This window comes from Neurospora tetrasperma (assembly GCF_000213175.1).
Source record: "Neurospora tetrasperma FGSC 2508 unplaced genomic scaffold NEUTE1scaffold_81, whole genome shotgun sequence".
NCBI classification, from domain to species: Eukaryota; Fungi; Ascomycota; class Sordariomycetes; order Sordariales; family Sordariaceae; genus Neurospora; species Neurospora tetrasperma.
The window spans coordinates 5582446-5608560 of record NW_009799179.1 but is presented as its reverse complement, the minus strand read 5'-3'; the positions used below and the strand labels follow the sequence as shown (position 1 = coordinate 5608560).

The following is a 26115-nucleotide window of genomic DNA, read 5'->3' as shown; positions in this document are numbered from 1 at the left end:
CTTCCAAAAAGACAGGACACTCCACCAATCCACTGGACACAGTAGTGTATTGAGTCGTCTAAACCAGTTTCACTAACCATGTCTCAATCAGAAAAGGAAAACCAGGGGAGTGGGGAAGGGAAGACTCAAGATATGGCCATTTTCAGCCCACCCGTAGTTCGTTCAGGCGCTGGCGCCCTCAACCGGGCTCTGTTCACAAAGACTGTCAACCTGGCTGCCGCCGCCGTTAACGATAACCGTCTTATATCCAAGTACAGAAAAGAGCTTGAGCACAGCAAGGAGCTCTTGCGCCAGGACAGACTGTCCCCTATTGTGAATCACCCAGACAAGGCCCTCGCCGACCAAGGAAAGAAATGCCTGCTTCTTAGCCCCAACGTCAAGGCACCAGGTTAGAAAAATCATGGCCATCAGAAACATAATCGAAGACTAATCATTTTGTCTGCTTTTTCTTCTTCTTTCAGAACCAGAGACTTGGGGGGCTGTTCTCAAGGAAGGTGTCCAGAAGAAGGAGTTGTCTGTTATTCCTTGTGAGCTCCAGCTCAACTATGACTACTGGACATATCGTATGAAACCTGTATCAAGACCCTCCTCATACCAGTTTCACTTAATTAACGGTTGCCTGCAGATGATATCATCACCTCTATTCTTCCAGAGGAACTTCATGACGATATTCCCTCTGGCTTCAACACCGCTGGCCATGTCGGTGAGTGAGAATGGACACTGGCCTGCCGTTCTCTCAGCTTGTTGTTTCTAACCAGAGTCCAGCCCACATGAACCTACGCGAGCGTTACATCCCCTACAAGAAGGTGATTGCCGAGGTCATCCTGGACAAGACCACCAACATCCGAACCGTCATCAACAAGGTTGACAATGTCGGAGCCGAATCCGAGTTCAGGACCTTCCAGTATGAAGTTTTGGCTGGTCCCGACGACATGCAGGTCCAGGTCACCGAGAACGCCTGCTCTTTCGAGTTTGACTACTCAAAGGTGTACTGGAACAGCAAGCTGGAAGCGGAGCACCGCAGGCTCATCAACATGTTCGAGCCCGGCGAGGTGGTGTGTGATGTCATGGCTGGCATAGGCCCTTTTGCGGTCCCGGCTGGCAAGAAGGGCGTCTTTGTCTGGGCTAACGACATGAACCCCGAGAGCAACAAGTACATGCAGGTGGCCATTAACAGGAACAAGGTATGATCTTTTCCATCATCACAGATCCTGCTTTTTGGTCTTTTTTTTGGACTCTAATCTAGCACCCAGGTCTCGCAATACGTCCGCCCCTTCTGCGAAGACGGCCGGACCTTCATCCACCACGCCGCCGACTCAGTCCTCGAAGCCCACAAGAACGGCGAGCACGTCCTCATCGCCCCCAAGCCGCCCTCGCGCGCCAAGAAGGCTCCCAAGCCGGAGCCCAAGCGCGTCGACATCCCGCCCACCATCTCGCACTTCGTCATGAACCTGCCCGCCACCGCCATCGAGTTCTTGGGCTGCTACCGCGGTGTGTACGCCGGCCACGAGGACCTTTTCTCTGCCGAAAGCGGTCGCAAACTGCCCCTCGTGCACGTCCACTGCTTCTCCTTCAAGGCTGATGATGAGACACCCCTCAACGATATCTGTGAGAGGATCACCAAGTATTTGGGCTTCCCTGTTAAACCGGGTAATCCGGATGTGGAGGGCGAGGTGGCGGTTCATGATGTTAGGGATGTGGCGCCGGCTAAGAGGATGTTTTGCGCTAGCTTCAGGATTCCGAGGGAGGTTGCATTTGCGGAGAGAGTGTAAGGTAGCGATTTTGCGGCTTTTGCCAACTGGATGGCTGGACGGCCGGCTGGCTACTGGACGCTCTGCCTACGTGATCGGTGGTCTATGGCTTTTCACTGTTGATTTTGGTCCATTGCAAGCTGGAAGAGGATGGATGGATACCCCGGATATCACGGAGACGCTTGGGAGAGAGGTCTTGTTCGTCGGCGATCTTGGGGGACTTCTATGTTTACCAATTTAGAAAATATCTTGCCTAGATTGCGCTGTAAGCTAGCTGGGAAAAGGAACAAGTTCAAGAGACAGGTGTGACTGACTTGGGGGCCAGGGGATTCATCGTCACCCTCAACAAGTTGGTGTTATTCGAGTATCACCGTGACTCAATGAGAGCAACAACGAAGGCAATGACAAACCTTTGACACTACTACTTGCGCCGAATGAGTTGAGGAAATCGACACGAAGACACGTGGCTAGTGAACCGAATCTCGCGGATCATCCCGCTGTACGGCCGACTCCAGTCGTCTTGACTCGATTCTTTTGGTAGTCTCTCCACTTCATCTCAGTTTCGCTAGAAAAGTGTTGGAGTGTGAAGGTGATGATGATGTGATCGATGGGCACACTCTTGGGGGTGTGTATTGAGAGTAGAGAGCGGGCGCTAGTGTCATTCATATCCACCTCAGCTTTCCTCCTACTACAACATTGGACAACGCGGGCATGTGATGAAGGAAGGGAGGAAAGCTTGATGGACGGCGATAGACAGGTACCGGTGTTAGAATCCCTGCTTCAAGACTAGCATGTTTTTGTCATGGCTGAACACGGTCTCAATTGCCATCTTATGATTCGTTTCGTTTCGTTTCCCCTGTCGAAGTCGTCATCGGTCGATAACCGTTAGCTACTTCCCCCTGACCTGTAAATAGTAGGTATTGCTGTGTAGAGGTATGGATGTTATCAGTCGGTCAACCGCTCCGGTAACGGTGAAACATTCAATCTCCATATTGAAACCCTGCTTCTCGTCTTCTTTTATCTGCTTCTGCATGACCGTCGGAGATCTACGTCTAGGCTTTAGTTTAGTGTTGGCTTTATTTCCGACTCAGGTACCTTTGTGCCTTGCAAACACGGTGTCAGTCCCCACAGCCTCCAGATACACACACATGCAAACTTTTGACAAAGGAGCCAAAATTTCAATCCTTAATAGTATACGCGCATGGAGCTGCGCGGAGGTGAAAGTTACGCTCATTATAGTACTTGATGAGGCGAATTCGATGGTAGTCTTTTTCTCTTTCTATCTCTAATACTCATTGAGATTTTAATGATTGAAATTCTGACCCTTTTTCCTTCCAAATGTTGTGAAAAGTGGATCATTGCAATTACGGTGTCAGTCTCCACTTTCATCTTCATTATTAAATTTGTACAATTTTTTGAATATTTGCAAAATCTTAATGCATTTTGGAGAGAAAAGGGAAAAGAGACTACCGTTGGATTCGCCTCATTAAGTACTATTAGGAGCGTAATTTTCACCTCCGCGCAGCTCGATGCGCGTGTGCTATTAAGGATTGAAGTTCAGACTCCTTTGTCAAAAGACTGCATGTGTGTGTATTTCGAGGCTAAAAGCGGGGACTGACACCGTGATTGTAAGGCACAACTAGCGAGCCTATTTGGCCATGCCACGAAGTCGAACGGCGTCGCTTGGCGGTCTGGCTTTCCCCCTTCCCATTTTATCCATTTTGGTACTTGAACTCTCTTATCCATAGAGGTAGCGATGCAGCACTGTTGGCCATTGAAACCTTCCTGCTTCATGATTTCTCGGGGCAAAGAAGGGGAGGGGAGAGTCTTGTTTTTTTTTTTTTTTTTTTTTTTTTTTTTTTTTTTTTTTTCCTTGTTTGTTGAGTGGGTGTAGGATGTGTGGTGATGTCGATAAAGACATGCCAGGGAAGGAACCACTTAAAAGTGACACTGGCCTAAAAGTTGAAGCCCTGTACTTTACCTGCAACTACCTATAAGTAGAGGTAGCTTCCACAGGGGCAGTCTTTCAAGTGGAAGCCAGAGGTTCTGAATTGCACTGATCCTCCACAGCCGGAGGAGCCGCCTTGTCCTTAGCACTTTCCGTTTCTCCCCAGGAAGCCTTCACGATTTTGAACTGTGTTGAATTCTGGTAAAATAACGAACTCTCCCGTCTTTGCCGATCTCAACCTCTTCCCATTGAAAAGAGTTGGCAAGTGCAGACAACGAAAACCGGCAAGCATTGGCCAACAGGTGGTGTGAACTGGAAGTGATGCTTGCGATAGCACTCAACGGTCCTCTTCGGTCATTGTACTTTGGATGGCTACTTCCGCGCTAGAGAATGATAGCCTGGATGCTTCTGTAGTACAAATAGCCTCACAAACGCTCATAACAATTCTCGACACTCACTGCTTCGATGCCGATACGTGGAATACGTGATCCAATTCGTTTGCCATGTTCCTTCCCTAGGTGTGTAGTCGTCATGTTTTTGCAAGTCTAGCGATATGCAAGGTCCACAAGACACTGGGTTCCACCGCGAGCCTCAAGTGCTTGGCCCTTTTGATTGAAAGCCTGTGTGCATACGACATCAAGTGGATTAAACACACGTCCGAACCGGCGGGTGAGCTCATGTGCCGTCGAAGTAGGTATTTCTCGGCTGGCATCTACCTGCCACTATTTTTGTATGGCACGCATCGGCCCGAGGGTGAGCTGGAAGAAACATGCCATCACCACATCTGAAGCTGGAGCAAGTCTCGATCGGATAGTGGACATATCGATTGATTAAGAAGGGGAACCATCGTTGGGTGGTGCTATCAGCGAAAAAGTTCGAGCTTCCTTGGTACCATAGTGGTCGATAGATAGATGGACGGACACCTCTATATAGATGAGCGGGTGGTGGTGTGGTTGTAGAGATTTAGATTGCTTGCATGTCACGGTCAACGCATGGCGTTTCCGTCAGTGCACCTCGGCGTGTGCGCAGATGTCTTTTTAGTGCAGTGGTTTTATCTTCTAGGTAGATATGAAATGGTGTTGTTGTGTTCCGTGGGACGTCGGAAAATCCATGTTGTGTTGGTGTAATGGGAATTGATGAATCAGTCGATGTACATTACCGGTAAGGGTCAATCAATGTCTTGCCGCGTAATCGACTGCTTATGTCTTGATGAATTACATACCTACTACTGTAGTCCTGGAACCAACAAGGTGTGTGGTGCCTGGTGTCACGAACGGTTCTCTATACATGGGTTATACGGAAGCTATAGTTCTTCAACGTCCACATGTCTGTGACTAGCGCGCTAGTCAATGTTTTTTCAGTTGAAGATCAAGAAGAAGGAGATGACATTCTTCATGGCACAATAATGTGTGGTCAAAGGGTGTTCTCAAAAGCCAACGTCTGTCTGTCTCTCGTCAGTCCTCATCGCGAACTCACCTCATTGATTAACAGGTTATTATCAATGCCCTTGATGCTGCAAAGATCCATGCGGAAATCCCTGGAGAATAGGCGGTCTCCCAAAACCTACCGACCAATAGAGACCCGGAGAGAAGGCTAGAAGAGGATATGTGCGCGAGTGAAATTGAAAGTCAAGGAAAGAGGAGGGGAAACTACTGACTACACAAATTGCATGATAGGGCCGGAGAGAATCTCCCTCTCCTTAGGCTGTCAAATTCGACTCAAAAAACATACTTTCACCTCAACTAGGGCAGTATAGGAGGGTAGGAACTGATGCAATGAGACTCCCCGGAAATGCAGTTAATGGTCAATGAGGCAGGCACATCGTGGTTGATGGCAGGGTGTGGTAGTATCAATACCCAGGGATAATCACATCCGCGGGCCGAGTTCGCATACCCGCATGTCTTTGTGCTCGTTGAACCCAATTATCTGATAGTGCACATTTACACAGAATCTTCTGAACAGTGAGTGTATGGCGTGTAGAGTATTTTGTGGAGGGTACGGAGAAGAAGTATCACATATCACATTACATGCAACAATACTAGTAAAAGGACCATGTATGTGATGGCAAGAAACTATTCTAGGGAACGTTGTATGCAAAGGAATACCAACTCGGTGGCCGGGTGACGGCCCAAGTGCGGTGATAAGGGACGGGCGGGAGCTATTGAACTCGTCATGAATGTCTTGAAAGACTGCTTGGTTAGACATTGTTGACTACACGGGGCGGGGAAAGGGACGGTAAAGGCCAAGCAAGATAGGGCAAGGAAAAATTGAATTTGAGACAACCGGGTTTCCTGTTGCTTGACGATGTTCCAGAAGGACAACAAAGGAACCGATAGGGGAACAAGGGGTCTAGACTCTAGAAGAGGTACTCCTTCGCAGTACCCTTTCCGATCTCATCTGTCAATGTCCCCTCGCTTCCGTGTGTACCGCTTCCGTCCCGCTGATGATCACCAAATCCTCTTCCGGGATGGGGAACAATGAGCGGCTTTTTGAGTAGATGGCGCGTTTATGAAGTCTTATCGGACCCAAGTATCTCTAAAGGTGGGTGGAGGATGATTGGCCAATCACCGGCATCCAATCGCTCTAGCTGTGACCGAGTACAGCAAGTCAACACTCAAATGGTGACCATGAGTCGAGTCCATCGGACAGCGTCTCAATGCCTACAGGTATTAAGCTTCAAAGATGAAGCATTTCATTGGTTAGATGGCCGCACGGTTTCTTCTTCCAATAATGAGGAGCTCCTATACAAACGGCAGAGATGGTGTTAGATTATTGCACGACACGTTATCAATTTCTCCGTGCATTAAACCCGTAGCTGGTAGAACATGAGGATAAGAACTTATTGGGGGTGGATATTGGCAAGAGCCGCAGTTATCATTTGATTCAATCAAAGATGAGCGGATGAACACCTTCTGGAGTCGTAGGTATGTATTCCCTCACCTGCGGGTCAAACTTACACAGAAGAAAAGAAAGATGGAAGGACCCGTCAGTAATGACATTGAGAAGATCCTGGAATATATTATCATTGCAGGCGTAGAACTAAGGCAAAAGAAGGCTCCAAACCTTTACCCGTCACCTCATACTGAAGTCTTCCGTCCTCAGGCCCTCAACCAAGCACGGTAAACAGGGTGATGTCAGAAGTCCCGACTTGCCGGGTCCCCATGCTGTCATTCCATGTTCGTTCGACCATCGGTTCGGCTCAGTTCGTCCGAGCGACAAACCACCTTGCCCATGGCCGTTTTACTTACTCCATATGTCTCGCAGTTATTACCTCTAGGTTTATCACTGAACTCGTGAGATTCTAAATATATGCAGAGGTAGGTATAAACTTTGCTATATCCGGCCACTGGGGTTTAGTCTTGGCATTCGAGATTTCGATTTACCCTCCGACGACATTGTGCTGCTCTGCCGCTTTGTTTGGTCGTTGATCGGTAGAGCAATCCCTATATGAATAGTAGTCAGCAGTTTTGGATCGCTATTCTTTGCCCTTCATTTCGTTTATCAGTGGCCCTTGATATAGGACTAAGTACTTATCTCAATTCCACTTGGGGTGTCCAGTTGGAACAGGTGGGGTTCACCTACCGGCATCTACTTCATTAACCTAAACGTGTACTGCGAATAGGATCCATGTGACTTTCTTATGTAACGTGAGTGGACGGTTGATGCTTACCTCTACCTTCTTTGTCGGGCAGTAGCAATTGCGCTTCCGTAGCCAGTCGATATGTGCTTCTGTATCTCTTGTGAAGCCATGCCGTTCCTGACATGAAGAGATAGATACCCTTCACAGTAACAATTCTGGTCCCTTCATACCAGAACAATCCTCGTTTCTCGTTTCCGGGAATTTGTTCTCGCCTTGAGGTCCGGTGCTGGTCCCATAGAAAGTAAGTTTATAATATAGGGGTGATCAACTCCTATTAGGCTTGCGTGTTCAAGACACAGTGTGGTTGGCGCCTGCAGGCTTTGGAGAGGCGTTATAAGCGAGCCTTGAACTTTCAACTTGATACCTCCTTTACATCTCCTGGGCTGCCAATCTGAGCGCGTATGCTAATTGCTGTTGTGTTAAGGTACCCGTTGGGGAGGGCGGGGTGAGGTTTTCTGTTTGTTTCCCAACTCTGCTTTAATGCCGACAACTACTGTCGGCCAGCTTGGGTTGATGAAAGCTAAGAAAGTGCTGCCGACGTCGTCATCACCTCATCTTGTCTTTACCTCCGCCCTTTAACCGATAGCGAGCGTAAGTACTGCATAAAAACCGAGGGATCACCAAACCCGCTCACCCGAAGAACATGTTGATGGATAGTGGTGACGATTACAGAATAGAGCAAAATCTATGCAAATCTATGTATCCTGGAAGGCTGTGTATATAGCGGATCGGTTTCAACTGGTTTCTCGGACCCAGCTCGTGGATCGCTCCACACATTCCGCAATTTAACGCCCCGTGGTACACCACAGACACTGCATGGAAGAATGAAATGGGGTGGCGGTGGAGTTTCTGGGGATCAAAGTCCGGGGTAACCGCCTTAACAGGTCAAGAAATTTGCTCCCGTGACGACGAATCCCCCAGGCTCAACACCATGGTTTCCTCTTTGGCAACCCAAGCCCATACGCTGGTTTGACGGGCATGGGCTCACGGGCTGTCCGATTCTGCCGGGGTGAGGGTGCCAAACCACTGCAAATCACTTGTCGTGAGTTGCGAGCGCTGCTTGTTGCTTGCTGACTGCCGGTACAACCAAGTAGGTAGTCTAATTAACAGGTCACGAGCATCTCCGGATTTCCTTTCGTATACATACTTGGGCGGGTTTCAGTTGTCAAAAGCGGGGTAGATTGGGCATGTACTGTACTTCCAAATGTGCATCTTGAATGGCGAGAAAAGGGCTTAATGCATGTCAGCCCCTTTCAGATGTCGGGGCCGGCTGTTGATGATGCTCTAGAAGAAGCCTGGTTCGAGAACAATAAGCCCTTTTTTTTTGTCACACTTTTTACTTACGTGATAGGGCAGCGCGGAAACATGGACAGAATTATCGATCAAACGTGCAGTTTTTCGCTCTTCTTCTGTTCGGCAACGGCACTGGATGTTTGATGAGTTCGCCGGGCGGAGCCATGATGACCATGATCCATATCCAAGCGCTACCATCTGGCCGAGGGAAATCCTTTCTTGACACCGGGAGAAGTCGGAGCAACGCAGGTAGATTTTGGTTGAGCATGTGTGAATATGAACATGCCGTTCCGTCGGTAGGTGTCTTCATATCATGTGCCAACCTTAAGGGACAGACCACAGGCAGTGTATGAAAATGCTAAACTGCCGAGTTGCTTGCATGTCGTCTTGGGGGTCTCGGTCGTTCTCGGTTTTCTGGAAGGGAGGGATGTGCAGACGGGACGGACGAAGAAGTGTCGAAGTGGAAAGGCCGAACTTGTCCAAGCGAGGCCGGGCTGTTGTTCCCTGGCTCCCTCGCTGTGGGCCTCTGGAAGATCATGGATGGCAAGTACCTAGGTAGTGTAGTGTACCTGTCCAGTGTCCAGTACATAGTAGACTAGCTCCTTCCTTCTAGACTCCCAAGTACCGGTACATCACAGGTGGAGAATCTGCCCTGTGCTTGAAGAATCAAACTTCATCTGGGGTGACTCGAGAGTAGGTAGCGACGAGGGGCGACCAATGAGACACTGTCGGTCGACTGAGTGCCATCCAAGGTTGAGATTGAAATTTTCTTCTGGATGGCCCTGATGACCAAAACGACTGTTCTCGAGTACCACTGTGCACCCCCATGACGGTCCGAAGCGCGGGGGTTGCCGTGCGACGTAACGGCCGGGGACTTTGAACCATTTCACAAGTTTACAGGCACGAGGGTGCTCTTTGCTCGACTTATCCGCCCGATTTTCGTCCCGTCTGGTGCGGGGGTCGCAAGGTACGGCGCTCCGGAATAAGTCGAGATCGAGGCTGTCGTCTTTGAAAGTCAATATGTTCAACCTACCTGGAGTTTCTACTTCGGTGTAGGCCGGAACTTTGGGACCGGTGAGCAAAGAGGTGATCCAAGGGCCTTGACAAGTTGACGGAGGGAGGTATCACAAATTGTCCTTGGTTGAACCCAAGAACCCGCGGACGACTGAATTGAGCAAAGAAAAGCATGGAACCCGCACAGGCGCAATGCAATTTAAGGGACCGAGGACCGAGTTAATGAATGAAAGCATGAAACCAATGCTGGGATTGAACGCCTGGCGCCGGACAACAAACTCCCGTCTATGTGACTAAAAGAGAAACAGCCGTTTGACCAGGCAGAGCAGTCGAGAAGGTCACACGGGCCAGGCGTGCCTTGATTGTCCCCTGTCCACTTCATTCCATTCCATCCGGACCATCCAGAACACTTCAGCTTCAACGTGGTGAAGCGGGCCAACCGCGAGCCTCCGTCATTCGTAGGTGGCCCCGAAGCTCACCCAAGTCACCAAAGTCACGAAAGACGGTCCTCGTCAATGTCCGCCGTGTCCGCGTTATCTCCCAGAAAACTTCAAAATGCCCTTCTCCATCAGGCCGTCTGACATTGCGGCAGGGCTTCCACGCTTCAACGGATTCTCAGTCCCGATTCTCGAAACTCACTCATCACCTGGTGCCGGAAATTGCTTCATCAGATTTTGGACTCGCCTTGCCCCTTCTCGAGTTCACGCTTGCTTGGCTTTGTTCCTTTGGATGCACGGGCACTTCCAGACCGCCTCTGGTGCCGTTGTCTTGCTTCTCTCGACGTTCGGCAGCACACGGAATAGAGCAGCATTGAGGACGGGTTTTTTTTTTGGTTTTTTTTTTTTCTTTGCCTGCGTAGCTCGCTTCTTACCCTGAAATCCCTGCTCCTCATTTGGACGTCGTCCCCCAATCGCGAATCCCCGAGCGACTCTGGCAGGCTTTTTGGCCGCTGTACCCCAGTGCTTGCTGGGAATTGTACCTAGGTATGTAATTCCATTTCTTTTCCTCAGATTGTTAGTACCGTAAGGTGAGGTTGATTTACTACGGTGACCAGCACTCACCAACCGCCAGTCATTTTATGCTCTTCCATACGTCTCGAAAAGTAAAGGTAGACAAGGCTGGAAATGAGCTTGTAAATATACTATGGCCGTTTGCGAACTGTATGATCATGCTTTGGACAATCACCTTACATAGTACACTGCGGTTAGCCCATCGTGACCTCTGACCCACACATAAGTCTGCGGTTGTTGAGAGGAGTGATCATCCAGACTCTGGACGCCTTCCACATTCATTGGATGTAAAAAAATGCCATGTAGGATGTAGCTGCCTGGCTCTGCGCTCACTCGCTGTACGGACCACATCCTACATTGCAGAGGTGGGCATCTGTAAGAACAAGGTACGGTAGGTCGAGCACCTAAAGCCCGGTCTGTATAACATCTCGTCGTCAAAAACAGGTGTTGCGTGCCCATCGACAGCCTGTAGCTCTGCCATGCTCCCATCCACTTGGTTACCATCGTATGGCGGAGTTGTGCGACCTGATGACAAGCAGTCTGTGGTATAAAGCAGACATGCCACCCTCGACGTCGGCGGCGGAACCCCCATGCTCTGGCAACCTCAGCGCGACCTTGGTTGCCAGACCCGTGAGGTGAAGTGTCCAGGTACTTGCCCGTTCGCTGGAAGATACCTCTAATGAGTGAATGGTACCTGGGCCCCAACAGCCGCCGAGCAACACACGCCCCCCCCGTCGACCAAGCAGCGACGAGCCCCTCCCACTGTCTGCCCACCGACCCACGACAACTATCCCACGTTCTCAGGTTCTGCCGTACACTGTGGACAGGGGCGGCCGGACCAGGGCCTGCCCACCACGGACGACCACGGGCATTTCTTGGTACCCACACCCGCTTTCCTTTTAGTGCCTTTTCACTTAACTACACCCAACTTCCCTTTACACTCCGGTGGACCGGTCACCATACACCTGCACACCCTTTCAAAGGAACTTCTCTCTCCGTCCACCACCTCCCTTACGCAAACTCCTCCCTCTCTGGCTTTTCCGAACCCGGTGCGCTCACTGCTTGAGCCTCTCTTGTTTGTCTTTTTTTCTTGCCCTTGGGACTACGCTAGCCCATCGTTACCTTAGCAGCCTGTCGCCTGTGCCAGCCTTGCCCTGTCTTTTCGCGACATGCCCATGTCCCATCTTGATTGACGGCGCTATTCTTGCACCCACTACTGGCCCTCTTTGTTCGCGAGACTCGCTACGAGACCAAAGATCAAAGCGACGACAACCCAAATTTTGCGCCGAAATCCGACATCGCTTCGCCTCACCTCCTGTCCACGGGGTCCTTATGACGGACTTTTCTGGTCGCACGTTGGAGAAGGATTGAGAAGGTGGCTTGCAGGTCACTAGGCTTTTCAGAATTTTCAGCCATGGCCGTCGTCATCACGTCTGACGACGATACGTTTTTCGGGTCGCCCTTGCGTCGATCTCAGTCGCAGCCCAAGTTCAACACCAAACGCTCGGGTTTCCATACATCGGCATCAACCTCCAGGCTCAGCGACATCTATCACCACTCGTCAAAGGCCTTCGATCACTCGGCCCCGTCCTCGGCGCCTTCTTCCCCTCGGGGCATTCACCTTGAGTCGTCCGAGCTGTCGGATTCCTCTACGCCTGTCACGAACCCTTCTCTTACTTCGGACAGCGACGATGAAGATGTTCTAGAAGCCGCGATTTCGAGGCGAGGCTTTGGGGGCCGCCTGTCGCGTTATGAGGAGGATGTGGGTTATTTCAACCATGTGGAGCATTCGGGACCCCCACCCAGTCCGCGAACGGATCAGTCATACACTTCCTCGCCGTCTGGAAATGATACGTCCACTCCCACCTCCCGACCCGAGTCTCCGGAGCTTGTTTACGATAGGGCTGAGGACGATATAGCGATCAAGATACAGCCTTCTAGACATGTGGACTACCTCTCGCACAATTGGCGCGAGGAGGACATCTGGTCATCTTGGAAGCATATTGTTGCCAGAAGGGGAGATTATGCCAACTCGGCTCGGCTAGAGAATGCCTCTTGGAGGACATGGATGAAGTCTAAGAACAACCTCGGCACAGTTTCTCCGGAGACGTTGAACTGGTATGTTCTCCTGCTGGTTTGCGCCATCATGTTCTGGGTAACTGATGATTTCACAGGTTGAAAGATTGCGATGTCACATGGCTATACGGACCCTTGCAGACTGGCCCTTCGATACACTCCAATACCTCGAGTAACGACAGAACAAGGATGTCCAAGACCAACTCGTTCGCGAAAAAGCCCATTCTCAAGAAGAGGAGTATGTCGGAGCTCATGCTTCAGAGATCTCTGTCCGCGTCCTCGCTCGTCAAACAGGCGGCGGCAGCTGTACAAGCACAACAGAAAGGATGCCTGAAGAAGACTAGTCGACGACCGGGTCTAGACCGAGCCAACACTGATTTTGTTACCTTCCCATTCTCGTCTCGCGGTCTCAGTAATGACAATAGTTTGTTTGCGACAGCCGTGTCTTCCGGTCTCGTGTCTCCGAGTGGTGAACGGAAGCATATTCACTTCAACGAGCAGGTAGCACAGTGCATTGCTGTGGAAATCAAAGGAGACGACGATGAAGACGACGTCGAGCCCGAAATCAACTACAACAGCGATTCGGATGACGACGCAATCATGATGAAGCGGACCAAGGGGAAGAAGCTGAGACCTATATTAAAAAGGTCAAAAAGTCACAGCCACAGCGGTGGAGAGAGCAGGACGATTGCCATGCTGCCCTCCACCACGCTCAAGTATCGGGAGGACACCCCCGAACCAGCGGAATCGGCCATGAAGCACAGCACTGGTGTGTTTAGGGGAACAGTACTGTCCCCTTCTTCGTCTCAGGAGACGTTACGTCCGGCCAAGAAGTCCGGCAGATTCTTCGTTGACAGCGATGACGAGGACGATGAAGACGACGAACCGACGTCAAATTGGTCCTCTGCGAAATCCACGGAAGGCTCGCTCGGCGGGCTCCGTCGTTCAACTTCGTCTGCCAGTCTTTTGAAAGAACCAGCTGGCATGAGGAGAACCGAGTCGGGCATGTTCATGCCATACGAACAAGGCGAAGACTCCAACAGTGAAGGCCTTTTAGGCCGGGTCATTGATACGGTAAATACGGCCCGGGACATAGTCCACGTTATCTGGAACGTTGGGTGGAAGAGATAATCTACCACTTGGCTAGACAACTCTTATTAACCAATCATTTTTCAGAAGGAGGCCACGGCGAACAACTTGAACACACAACGATTTCGACTCGGCTGAAGTTTTTTCAACTTGAAGAACAATCACACAAAATAATTCCGCTCGATGGGCTACTATCCAAACATCGCATCTGATGCCAGAGCATGGCGCGCAAAAGTGGATCCGCAACAACGACCACGACGACGACCTGCCTACATTATTATCTCGAAGCGGCAACAACCGCAGATATACCCCGGAAGGTCTCTGAGGAGCCTTCCGGTTGCATTGATCACGACAACGCGAAAGCATGCATTGCCATGGTGTTACAGGGTTACATTAATGGTACTTGGGTTTTTTTTTTTTTTTTTTCTTTTTTTTTTTTTTTTTTTTTTTTTTCCTCCTTCCTACCACTTTGTTTTTCAAAACCACCCGGTTCAGGGTTGGCAGGGGGAGAGCCTGGCGCAGGGAGGGGTGCACTAGGTCTTCGTCACATCGATCGTCAAACAATCAATACCATTTTCCGAGTTGTGTCTTGCTTCATGTCTGACGTATAAGCTTGGTTCGGCTCGGTTTCGGGTTTCCGGTAACGGGTTGAGGAGGCTTATACCGCAGGCTTTTGGAATTCTTACTTGGCTTTGCTCTGGTGTTGGGGGAAGACAAAAATCTGCAGAGGGGAGAACAACGGCATTTGCTCTTTGAGCCCTTGGATAGTACACCTTGCCCTCAGGCGGAAAAGTGAAGTCGATATGGTCAGGAATTCAGCTCTCAGGACTTGAGGGTGGCGTTCGAGCGCCAGATGCATTTCCATGGCGTTGGACGGAGAAACCAAAAGGGGAAAAAAAAAAAAGAGTGTGTCTGGTCCTATCTTACGAATCAGCTCATGTTAACATTCATACTCCTATCCATATCACGGCGGCGCAAAAAATGATGGAGGCATTCTTATGACCGGTACTTGGTCGAAAGTGAGGGTTATTCATGTGGCTCATAGTAATTGAAAACGCCACTGTACATCCTGTGCATAGTGGTAAACAAAGATTTTCAGCCAGAACCTAGCATATTTTGAACTGTAGTCCCATCCATAGGTGTGTGATCTGGCTTGCTAGTAGTTCATTACGAAATGCTGATATTAGAGGTACTTACATACCATACCATCCAAAACGACATTCGATGCCGCCAAGAAAGTACAAAGATACCTCCCTCATATGCTGCCAGCTGGCGGCGCCGCCCAACCTGGAAGCTGGTGAACGCGTGCGTGGGAGCTGCCTGGTTGGTGGGCACCTGCGTGTAGGGAGCTCCCGCCAAACTGCCCGCCTTTCACTTGCTACCCACTGCCGCTGACGCCGCCATAGCTGCTACCTTGCCAGGCTAACAACAGTGAACGAACGCCTCCACTGACAGCCCATTTCGAACCTCAACATCGTCACCATCATCTCAACCAGTTGTCCAACTTCCGTCGTCCTCCCGCCGAACGTCTCTCCCCCTCGCAACAATCTATAGCTTCCCGAACCGTCTTTGGGAACCGCCGAACCGCATACCGAACATCGAATCCTCGTCCCTTCAAACAACTTAGTCGACCATCATGGATGCGCTTGTCGCAAGGTACAGCCGTCCGGCTTACCAGCAGAATGAGCTCTTCTCGGAAGAGGAACAGCAAGATCTTTGCGAAACCCAGCCTCCTCTGTCTCTCAAGTTTGCCATGCCTCCAGTAGCTCATGTTCGTCTCTCCTTGTCTGCCTTGTCCCGCCCTCCTCAGCACATCTCTCCCAGTACCCCTCCGGCCTCATCTCTCTCCCTGCTTGCCCTATGCTAGCTAGCTAGCTAGCTTGCTTGCTAGACCCCGTCGATGACGAGCCACAACGACGACGACAACAGTAACGATGATGATGATGATATGACAATAAGCTAACTTGTTTACCCACAACAGCCCTCCTCCTGGCTCCGCGCCGCAACCGACGACCGCGCCAACCCTTCGTGCCCCATCAAGATCGCCCACGGCACGACCACACTCGCCTTCCGGTTCCAGGGCGGCATCGTGGTGGCGACGGACTCTCGCGCGACCGCCGGCAACTGGATCGCCTCGCAAACAGTCAAGAAGGTGATCGAGATCAACAGCGACTTGCTGGGCACCATGGCGGGCGGCGCAGCCGACTGCCAGTACTGGCTGGCGTGGCTGGGCATGCAGTGCCGACTTCACGAATTGCGGCACAAGCGCCGCATCAGCGTCGCGGCGGCCTCCAAGATCCTGGCCAACCTGGTGTACCAGTACAAGGGCATGGGCCTGTCCATGGGCACCATGTGCGCCGGCGTCACCAAGGAGGAAGGACCTGCGCTTTACTACATTGATTCGGACGGCACCCGGCTGGCGGGTAACCTGTTCTGCGTTGGGTCTGGTCAGACTTTTGCCTATGGCGTCCTGGATGCCGAGTATAGATACGACCTGACAGTGGAAGAGGCGCTCGAGCTGGGCAGCAGGAGCATTTTGGCCGCTACACATCGTGATGCTTACTCTGGTGGCTTCATCAATCTGTACCACGTCAAGGAGTCGGGATGGGAGAAGCACGGCTTCAACGACACAAACCCCATCTTCTGGAGGACCAAGCTGGAGAAGGGCGAGTTTAGCAACGTCACCAGCGACTTCAACGAGGATGATTCAACCCGCGTTTAAGAGAGGAAGAGGAATGAGGGACAGAAAGTAGTGATCATGGCTTGACTGCCCTGGGACTGAATGGACGGATGTCAGTGATGCAGGGGCACTTGGCCAGCAGCATACTACACATGATGAAGAAACGATATGAACAACGAATGGGTCCCCATAGCATTCTAGATTCTTACAGCCAATGTGACATTGGAATGAATCAGCTCGACAAGGCCGTATGCCTACCTTATACGTATGTGAAATCATTGTACAAGAAGGGTGATCAAAAGCAATCAAAGTCCTGACGTCCCAAGTCTAGAAAGCACGCTTGATTTCCCTTTCCACCGAGCTATATCCATATCAATAATAATAATACATTCTACGCTTCTGACTGCTGCTCTCATACAGATGAACTGTTATTACACAAGACATAACAAAGTACCCTAGCGCCCCAAACACCCATCACCCATGCACATTTGTTCTTTCTCAACCTAGCAGTCGCGATACTCCCAGTTAAGCCTACCCGCATGGTTTCGGCTCAACGCCTCACATAAAAGGGTTTCTCCTCCGTTCCCAAGATCCCGCCCTGCTCGCCGGTCGAACTCATGCTCCACTTCTTAATTGGCAACATGTCCAACTTGCTCACCCAACCTGCCCTATACATCTCCGTCCCCGTCCACGCAATCATGGCCGCGTTGTCCGTACACAGGTTTACAGGCGGAGCCATAATCCGAATGTGTCCGAACCCGCGCACCTCCAACACGCGACGGAGAACGTGCCTCAGAAACTGGTTGCTCGCCACGCCACCAGATACCACGAGCGTCTTGACCTTTTGCTGCTCGCCCGACGTCTTGGCCTGCTGCTGGAGCACCATGACAATGCGCGAGGCGAGGTGCTCAAAGGCTAGCTGCATCGTCGCGCGGGCTAGGTAGCGGCGCTGCTCAATCTGGTGGGGTTCCTCTTTGAGGGCGGGGGAGAGAATAGTGGTGGAAGAGTCGGGTGAGGGCGCCAAGTCGGACCCGGACTTGGGAGAGTTCTCCAGCGAGAGGACTTGTTCCGTGAAATTCTCATACGAAGAAAAAATGTCTAGAGAGTCGGCAATCCGCTGTGCTTGGGATCCGAGTCCGGTGAAGTTGTACTCCATCTTCCTAGAGGCGTACAGAGGCGGCGAGAGGCGCCAGCCGTAAGGCGAGTTGTGCTGTTCGATTTCGGCGGCCCGCGTGGCTGGAGGGGTGTACTTGAAGTTGTACTCCCTCTCGTCGGCGCCGGTGGGGAAGCGGGGGAAAGCAAAGCGCTCTAGCGCGGCGGCGTACATGACATTTTGACCCGAGTTCAACATCGAGGGCGGAAGGATCTTGCGCGCGGCTTTGTCGAGCATGTCGCCCAGGGCGATGTTATCGGTCGTACACTGGATGAGATGCGACATCAGGGAGGCCGAGTAGACTAGTTGGGTGTGGCCACCAGAGACGAGCAGGTTGAGGTAGGGGTAATCGAGGTTGGGGTGCTGAGCCTCTTCCTGCTGTCTTGAGGCTGTTTTTACTTCGGCATCGACCTGTTGGCGTTCTTCCCATGGTGATGATGCGACGCTGGGAGCAGGGGGGCGGTCGAGAGCTTCGACGAGCTGCGGCGTGAGAGCGTGTGCTTGCATGTGGTGGACTCCCACGATCGGGATGCCCCAGGCCAGAGCGAGACCCTTGGCTACTTCCATGCCGGTCGCCAGGCTGGTCGGCATGCCGGGGCCACGGGTGACGGCGATGAGGTCCGGGGTCCGGTACGGCAGTCTGGTGTTCTTGTAGGCCGGCGTTTTGCCTTCGGGAAGAGACCGGATGGCCTCTTCGACCAGGGTTGCGAGATGGCGTTGGTGCCACTCGATGGCAACGGCTGGGTGGACGCCGCCAAACTGGCGCTGGTCCGACGTGATTTTTTTGTTGAAGAGTAGGCGGGCCACCATTTCAGGTTCCTCGGTCCTCTCGGTGCTCTCGTAGCTCTGAAGGAGGGCAACGCACGTGTCATCGCAGGATGTCTCGATGGCCAAGGTGAGGAGTTCTTTCTGGCGCTTGAACTGCGTGACATGTCCAAGAAGTCTGTTCTGTTCCTGCTTGTGCCGTGGCTCAGCCGGAACGCTCTGAACCTTGTTGAAATTGGCGATGTGCATGTTGGATGTTGATTCGGGTGTTGATACTTGAGTTAATGCTGGTGTTGATGTTGGCTCATGAGATGTGCTCATGGCTTTGGGGGAAGATGCTCGTCTTATACACCATGGCTGCTGTGGTCGCTCTTGTTGAACACGACTCGTCCCGAGCCTTCCTCTTACTGTCCATGCTCGAACTCCAGAACCGTGGAAAAGTCGTAGTTGCCTCATGTTGATTTTTTTCTATCGAGTCTTCTTTATTTGAAAGATTGAATAGGTAGGTAGGCAGTGGGTGAGTGTCCACCATGCGACACTTGCCAAATCGGGCTTCCGGCTGAGGAGCGACGATGGTGCTCACCTGAGAGTCAAACCGCGCTCACCTAACCTCCAAGTCGAAAGTCTCTAGTCAAGATCCCATGAGATACTACCCGGTATAGAAAAAGGTCACTTCCCGGCCGCAAGCGTTCATCCGCTTCAAGACCGCAGGATGTGTTGACGATGGAGTAACTTCAACCTGATGGGTTAATGGTGTTGTTGAGTTGAGAAACAAAAGCTAGGACACTCATTGGCAGCTGGCAACGGCCGCTGTCCAGCTGTCAGGATCAGGGGTGAACGCTCCTTCCCCTTTTCACTAGCTCTTGCATCAAAACATCAAAATTGCCAGTCAGCCAGTGTACATTTTGCCTTCTGGCTTGGAATGTTCATTAAGTTGTGTATACATAACTGAATTTACATCTGACACGGGTCGGTTTTTGTCGGTTAACTAATAATCTGCTTGAACGATTCTGTGGTATCTTGTGTCCGAGTGACTTCTCCTATCTCCCATACGAACATCTACCTATGTTCAACGCTTCTGGTATAGAGACGTGGTCTCTGATGAAAACTCGAAGAAAAGGAAAAAGTGAGAGATAACAATGAACCTTGAAAGCAATGATTTTGAACCCCCTGCGCCCGCCATGCATTTGTAGCTCGAAGCTCATCCACCAGGTCTGTATCCCATATGAGATCAAGCACCTCCTGCATTCAGCTTCACCCAGTTGGTATATCTGCACTGACACCCTCCGGTACCTCCATCCATCCCTCCAAAGCTCGGATCAAACGTCGCGCCGGGGTTGACCCAATCACCTGTCTGGTTCATGTTGTTCAGGATAAACTTGGTGTCATTCATTAAAATCTTGCCGCCCGCTCCGACCCCACGACTAAACGCAAACTTCCTTCCTGGGATTCCACCATGGGTATCCAGCGTGACTGTGATGGGGTATGGGAAAGTCCCCGGACGAGTGCTATTGTTGCTTGCAGCCCCACCGTTGGATTGCGACCCCAGCAGACGGGTGGCGTTGACCTGCCGCGTCCAGATTTCCACCTTGTATCGCGCAGAGAGCCAGGTGATGATGGTTTTGGAGTCAAAGGCCGTGGAGCCACCGACGCGGTCTGACGAGGCGTCACCGGTGAGGTAGACGCTCTTGTTGTAGTAGGTGTAGAAGCCGAAGTGCTCGGTCGGTAAACCGCGGTCAAAGAGGCGGAGAGGCTGTTGAGTAGGGAAGGGCATGAGGACGGCCGGAGCGCCGGTTCCGTCGGGATTCAGGACAGGCGGAATGAAGAAAAGATCGATGCCGCCGCTCTTGGATTGCCGCTCGTTTAGCTGATTGGAGGCAGAATCGGAGTCTTCGTCACGACGAGCGAGGGCATTGGGCCCAACAGAATCATCGAGAGTTCGTAGAATGCTGATGTAGAATGGAGTCGGCTCTCCAGCCTTATCCTGTGACACGATGCCGTCGGTTGTGTTTCCCAAAAAGTAAATATCTTGAAACTCGGGCGGTGATGGGCGCGGAATGAACCCAAGGCTCGGGGCTTGCTGGGTTTGACGACGCAAAAGGCTCTTAACGACAGAAATAAAGCCCATCGGCTCGCCGCCCGATTGTGGACGCTGTCCCCTCGTCTTGTTTGCTTCGGTACCATTAGTAACGGAGCTTTTGTTGCTCCCAGTCTGGGATGGCGAAGCAGCTGCTTCAGCATCTTGAGTGGGAATAGGCGTGGGGATTGCCTGGCCCGTGACATTCCACGCTTGTTGTGTGCTGTTGTCGTATTGGATCTGGATAATGAAGCTGGGCTGATCGGCAGCAAAGGGTTCCGCCTGTGCAGTTTGGTCTCTGGGCAGTGCACAACTCCAGAAGCGCGGGTCCTGAGCACATGATGTATCAGTGACAGAATCGGTGCCAATAACCGTGGAAATGCCCGTCGGGATCGGCGGGTAATCCGTGAGGTTAAGCCAAGGCGAATAAGGGGCGGGCTTGCCAGCCTTGGGACGCGACAAGACGACCCCGAGCGCCACAGCGAGCGCTATCAACCCGAGAGTGACAAGGAGGACGGCCAAACACCACCGCCTACGCTTCCTGCCTTCTCGGCCGGCCCGGCCAAAGCAGCCGCTTTCTGGAATACAGCCACGTCCTCTCCACATTCCACCGATCTTGCGCGCCACAGCTTCCTCCTTCTCGTTGCGGCGCCGTTTTTGCTCGACCTTCAGCCTTTGAGTAGCAGAGACGAAGGAAGCGGGTGCCCTGTTTGGGAAGTCTCCGTGATGAAACGCAGGTCTGACGGGAGGCGGCCTGGCAGGAACGTAGGGCAAATCGATCGCGCCTTGTGAGGTCATCGTCTGCGCGAGACCTGGAGACACTGGACCTGGGGAAGGTGGGTACATGGAGTTCAGCGGATGGTTGGAAGGAAACACGGCTCGGTATCGGACGTTCTCGACATTCTGGGCATTTCGGACGTTTTGGTTCCTCTTCGGGGGCGAGTACGGAGGAGGCAATTCAGCTGGAGTCGATTCGTTCTCCTCAATCAATATGCGCGCCTTCTCGGCATGGGATTGTGGCTGCGAAACCATCGGTACTGTTGTTGGCATCGCTGCTGCTGCTGGTAAGGAGGATGCTGTCGCCGTTGATGATGTCGCGAAGGGGTTGTAAGAAGAGGAAGAAGCCTCAACTTGCGAGACATCCTGAATAATAATCCTGGGTGGCCGATTTGCTTCCACGGCAATTCCCGAGGACCCCTGACCAAGGGTATTGTTGTTGGGAGACAAAGACCCATTGTTGCCAATCTTCCACCAGTCCTGTTTGTCATCCTCCTCTTGAATGCTGCTAACAGGGGTTCTTGACATTACCGGGCTTTGAGTGAATGGCGAAGTAATCTGATCCCACCAGCCTTGTTGTGACTGTACGGTTAATGTCGCAGATACGGGACTCTTTGCTTTGGTGAGAGACCTCTGTCGCACCGCCAAAGGACTTCCATCCTCTTCAAACAGAGTGACCGGAGTGGCCATGTCGTCATCATCGTCGCTGAAGTAGACCGTGGTAGTAACTCTTGGCGGGCTTGATTTTCCATATCCCTTTGGAGTGAGCAAATTTTCTTCATTGTCGCTGAAATAGAATTCTGTTGCCCCGGTATCTCTATACTTGTTGGGAACCGCAGGCACAGCCGGCACGGTGCCGGCACTGGGGCCTGCTATCCTGTACGAGCTGATGGTAAATTGGGAATCCGGAGTGTCTGGTGACCAGACTGAAACGGGCTGTTTTGCTGTGGGAGGCGGGGAGAAGTATCTGTCCAAGTCGACCGGTGTCACAACGACGGCAGTTTGTGGACTGATGACGACGTTTGAATCTGATGGCATGGCGAATCCGATCATGATGCCGCCAACACTTGGTGAAAGCTCGGCCACAGTAGGCGTGTCTACCGCTAGCCTATCCATCCTTCTCTCAATCGGAGTAGCTGAAGCTGGGCTGCTGCTCTTCTTCTTCCTTAGCCAAGCAAACGTGCCGATAGATTCGTCTGAAGCCATTCCTTCCAGTGCGTTTAGCGCAGCCGCGTCCACGAACTTTCCACTCCCGTCCCGCCCTTTTCCTTTGTTCAAGGCCTCCTGGTTGGCGAGCTGTTGTTGTAATTGCTGTTGCCTCAGTTTTGTCATGTCTGTGATTAACGTGATGCCAGCCTTGGCATTCTGTGCCTTTTGCCTCCGACTTGACTTTACACGCCTGATTCTCTGCATGGAAAGGCGAGCTGTCGAGGACGATATACGTTGTGTTGATGGTTTCGTCGTATAGTTGGTATTGTTGGTGTTGTAGGGGCTGCTGAAGGTTGGGGTAAGGGAAGGAAGCTCACCCTCCTCTTCCTCTCGAATCGGTGTGAATGGCTCATCGTCAAACCAGTCCTCCCATTCCTCCTTCCTATTGTTGACTGTAGGGTGAAATGAGGGACCCGGATGCGCCATCGGGCCGTTCATGTTGACAGCCATCGTGAATAATGTGGTGTAGCGTAAGTGGTTCGACTCATCAAAAGGAGTGTGAATGGTCGGGAAGCTCGCGGTAGACTCGGATGGCCAGCAAGCGAGTTGGTGAAGGAGAGATCAAGTTGGAGTCCTGTCCTGTCATCAAAAGACAAAAACACTTTCTCGGTCCCGAAGGTGTGAGACGAGTGAGTGTGCCATGTGTCTGCGGGTGGACAAGTTGGGTGGGCCAAAAAGATAAAACAATAGGAGGTGTGACTACCTATTCACAGGACCTGCCAGATACTGTCTGAATAAAATTCGAGATCGGACTGAATTAACGAAGGGGGAGTGGACAGAATGATTCGGATGAAAGACTAGAACGAATGGAAAATGGGTTCCCTCTCCATCCCGTGGCTGAGGCAGAACCGTAACAAGAAAAGACTGTCGAACCCGCGAACACACGTACATACACATAACACACACTTTGGTGATAGCAACCACCCGAAGCAAAAGAGAAAGAAGAAGGAGGAGGAGGAGGAGGAGGGCGGCCCAGTCAAGAAAAAGAGAGGCCATGTCTTTGGTCATAGCGGATTCCAGTCATTTCCTCCATGGTGCCAATTGTTACAGGGCATGCACCAGCAGACGCGTGAGTGGCCGGTCGTCTCATCTAAAACTGCGTCTCGTCGTTGAGCAAAGCGCCGTCGTGGAGAAGGTTTGGCGCAGCCGAGGAACGATGTGGTCTGGAATAAGCGCCGCCATGTTGTTTTGCTGGTGATGGATTGGCTGGAAGCTGATGGCCCTGGCAGCTCTTGGCATCTGTCTGTTGTACAGTCTGCCTCTCGTTGGTCAGCTTGTGTGGAGCTCAAGCCAAGCCACCGCCCGTGTCCGCCTGGGGTTCTTGGCGGCGGGAAGAAGAGAGAACATTTCCACTTCCTTTCCACTTCCTCCCCAATTATCATCAAGCACCTCCAGCCACCCAATGATTCCAGACCAGCAAGTCCATTTTCCAACCCCATTTTGTCGCTCACTACACTATAAACTACCTATGGGCCATCGCTGAAACACGCTAGAATATCACTCAGAGACGCGAGACCGCGTTTGACACTTGGGTTGACAAAGTTATTGACAGTCCAGAACCCCAACCTTTCAAGTGTGGGAACTTCCCGTCCGTCCTTTGGCTCGTTATCACCACGTACAACGCAGTACGCCCAAGGCACAGACGGGATGACATGATGAGGTTGCGGGTCTCTGTAAATCAATCTACTTGTGACTGCTATCCCCTACCGTGACATGTTGTTACGCTGAAGGTTGAGCCTAGCAACTTTACATATATCTAGGTAGTGACGGTAATATCTTGCTACCTAACAAGTGAGGTCGCACATTATCTTTCTTTTGAATACTGTAGTCGCTGTTTGCGGTTGCAGGTGGCTTCAGACCCTCATCCTCTTGGGGCCTCCTATAGGTCCGTTGTCTGTATACCCATCGAATATCACACTCATTTTCTATGACGGGTAGCTGTCTCTGTTTCCGCAACCAAGAAAGCGCAGAGGTAGCATATTTGGCATCGCGGCTTAGGAGAGGAGATTACTATCAAGTGCCTCCTTCTATCAATACGGTTCGGACCGTTAGATCGTGAAAAGGATTATCCATGGAAAGCCTCATTCTCTGTTAAAAGCTCCGGTGTGGTTGGGTTGGTACTTTGGAGATCTGGGTTGGATGAAACCACGAAATCCCTTGGTTCGCTGCACCGTTGGTCACACACAGAGTGAGCAACAAGCGGTCACCCTCCAACATCTACCATAGTGTACAGCATCTTGAAACCCATCATTGACTTGGGGCCTGCCAAGATTGCCAAGCATGATGGCGCTAGACCAAGCTTTTTCGCCAAGCTGCCAAGGTATTTCCCCTGCTTCAGACGTCATCTTCAACGACGAGGAGGAAACATCTAGAAATTCATCAGACGAACATCTGATCTTTTCGTGAATATTGGGTCGAGCTTAGAGTATCAAGACGTAGATTCTAAGTGGAGATTCGTATGCCAGGTTGGTCGTCACCACAGCAAGTATCCTCAACAATCAGACCGAGTACGTGTACACCTAATTCCCAATGGCAAACTGTAGGGCCGGCCTGAAGTTGACGCGATGAGGGATCACTCGGATCAAGGTTATACATCCTTTCGACGCTTCTCTTCATGTTGTTGCAGCAAGAAACAAGACATCACATCCGGTCGTAAGGCGGCCAATCTTCGACTTGTCATGACAAGAAACTGATTCAATTCAACCGCATGAACGAAGTTGACTACTGAGGGCACTCAGGCAGACCTCATCTCGGCCAGCGGCCTCTCCCTCTCAAGCCTGACCGAGCTCTTTGGAATCATTTCGCACATCTCACCTCTGCCGAGCTCGTCGGGCCCATGGCGCGGTAAGATCTCTAGCAGCAAGCGCACTCCTCTGAACAGCAGCAGCAGCTGCACTCCTCGACGAAGCCGCCGCGCAATGTTCCTTCGCTCGCCATCTCGGGCTGTGGCTCAGTTGTCTGAGTTACGATCACAGTCTTTGGTTAGTCTTATGATCCAACGTTTTCCAGTGTGTGGATGCTCAAATTGGCGAGGATTTGACCTACAGGCTGCTGGGAGATGATGGCGTCCTGTGGGGGCACCATCTCCATTGTTTGTTGCGGCTGGGGAACGTTGTCGGTGGAAGAGGGCATTTTGAATGATTGTAGGTCTATCGCGGTGGGGCAGAAGACGGTAGTAGATCTAAAACTGGCGCTTGATCTCTCTTGACTCGGTGTTTTAATGGACGTAGGTGTTTTTAGGCTGTTAAGTCGGTGTAAATGTATGAGAGACAGGAAACGGAAGAGAGCAAGTAGGAATGAACCAGATGAGGAGTTATGGCAATTTATTCGGGCCCCGCAAATTGCGCTGACGCGTAAGAACGAATAAGGTGTGTAAACCAACTTGCATTCTGACCTGGAGTTTCGAATGGCATTGGTCGCTGGCTACCTCCCTGCCCTGACTTGTCGGATGGTCGGCGGGTCGGCTGACACGACATCGTATCGTCGGTGATGTGGGCAGGAGCAATCCAACCACAGGCAAATACTATTCCCGGACTCTTCCGTTGGGACAAAAGCGCTATCGGCTTATGCGCTACCTTCCCGATTTCTATAGTCAAGGGATATTCGGATCTCTTCCTTTTATGTATGTAGTCC

The 26115-nt window shown here is 51.5% G+C and overlaps 9 protein-coding genes across 9 annotated transcripts; 3 read left to right on the top strand and 6 right to left on the bottom strand.

The window, feature by feature from the left end:
- Positions 1-78: 78 nt before the first annotated feature.
- NEUTE1DRAFT_126230 (uncharacterized protein) lies at positions 79-1772 on the top strand (the record flags this gene model as incomplete). Its single annotated transcript, XM_009858110.1, has 5 exons — positions 79-388; positions 462-563; positions 626-703; positions 766-1184; positions 1254-1772. The coding sequence occupies 5 exons, from the start codon at positions 79-81 to the stop codon at positions 1770-1772; spliced, it is 1428 nt and encodes a 475-aa protein (XP_009856412.1).
- A 4810-nt stretch (positions 1773-6582) lies between these two features.
- NEUTE1DRAFT_114693 (uncharacterized protein) lies at positions 6583-7984 on the bottom strand (the record flags this gene model as incomplete). The annotated part of the gene is made up of 7 exons (XM_009858109.1): positions 6583-6608; positions 6657-6708; positions 6948-7000; positions 7083-7142; positions 7370-7565; positions 7704-7794; positions 7974-7984. 7 exons carry the CDS (start codon positions 7982-7984, stop codon positions 6583-6585), a joined length of 489 nt encoding a protein of 162 aa, XP_009856411.1.
- A 4086-nt stretch (positions 7985-12070) lies between these two features.
- Positions 12071-13988, top strand: NEUTE1DRAFT_72761 (uncharacterized protein; the record flags this gene model as incomplete). Its single annotated transcript, XM_009858108.1, has 2 exons — positions 12071-12774; positions 12831-13988. 2 exons carry the CDS (start codon positions 12071-12073, stop codon positions 13861-13863), a joined length of 1737 nt encoding a protein of 578 aa, XP_009856410.1.
- A 424-nt stretch (positions 13989-14412) lies between these two features.
- Positions 14413-14701, bottom strand: NEUTE1DRAFT_118923 (uncharacterized protein; the record flags this gene model as incomplete). Its single annotated transcript, XM_009858107.1, has 1 exon — positions 14413-14701. The coding sequence occupies one exon, from the start codon at positions 14684-14686 to the stop codon at positions 14504-14506; it is 183 nt and encodes a 60-aa protein (XP_009856409.1).
- A 590-nt stretch (positions 14702-15291) lies between these two features.
- On the top strand, positions 15292-16782 carry NEUTE1DRAFT_150254 (proteasome component PRE2 precursor; the record flags this gene model as incomplete). The annotated part of the gene is made up of 2 exons (XM_009858106.1): positions 15292-15592; positions 15803-16782. 2 exons carry the CDS (start codon positions 15458-15460, stop codon positions 16541-16543), a joined length of 876 nt encoding a protein of 291 aa, XP_009856408.1.
- A 180-nt stretch (positions 16783-16962) lies between these two features.
- Positions 16963-18668, bottom strand: NEUTE1DRAFT_133354 (uncharacterized protein; the record flags this gene model as incomplete). The annotated part of the gene is made up of 1 exon (XM_009858105.1): positions 16963-18668. The coding sequence occupies one exon, from the start codon at positions 18666-18668 to the stop codon at positions 17052-17054; it is 1617 nt and encodes a 538-aa protein (XP_009856407.1).
- Positions 18669-19650: 982 nt separating this feature from the next.
- NEUTE1DRAFT_150252 (uncharacterized protein) lies at positions 19651-22932 on the bottom strand (the record flags this gene model as incomplete). The annotated part of the gene is made up of 1 exon (XM_009858104.1): positions 19651-22932. The coding sequence occupies one exon, from the start codon at positions 22930-22932 to the stop codon at positions 19651-19653; it is 3282 nt and encodes a 1093-aa protein (XP_009856406.1).
- A 640-nt stretch (positions 22933-23572) lies between these two features.
- NEUTE1DRAFT_55387 (uncharacterized protein) lies at positions 23573-23725 on the bottom strand (the record flags this gene model as incomplete). Its single annotated transcript, XM_009858103.1, has 1 exon — positions 23573-23725. A coding segment is annotated over one exon (153 nt), but the record flags the coding sequence as incomplete, so codon positions are not given.
- Positions 23726-24907: 1182 nt separating this feature from the next.
- Positions 24908-25746, bottom strand: NEUTE1DRAFT_72750 (uncharacterized protein; the record flags this gene model as incomplete). The annotated part of the gene is made up of 2 exons (XM_009858102.1): positions 24908-25406; positions 25528-25746. 2 exons carry the CDS (start codon positions 25612-25614, stop codon positions 25293-25295), a joined length of 201 nt encoding a protein of 66 aa, XP_009856404.1.
- Positions 25747-26115: the final 369 nt, after the last annotated feature.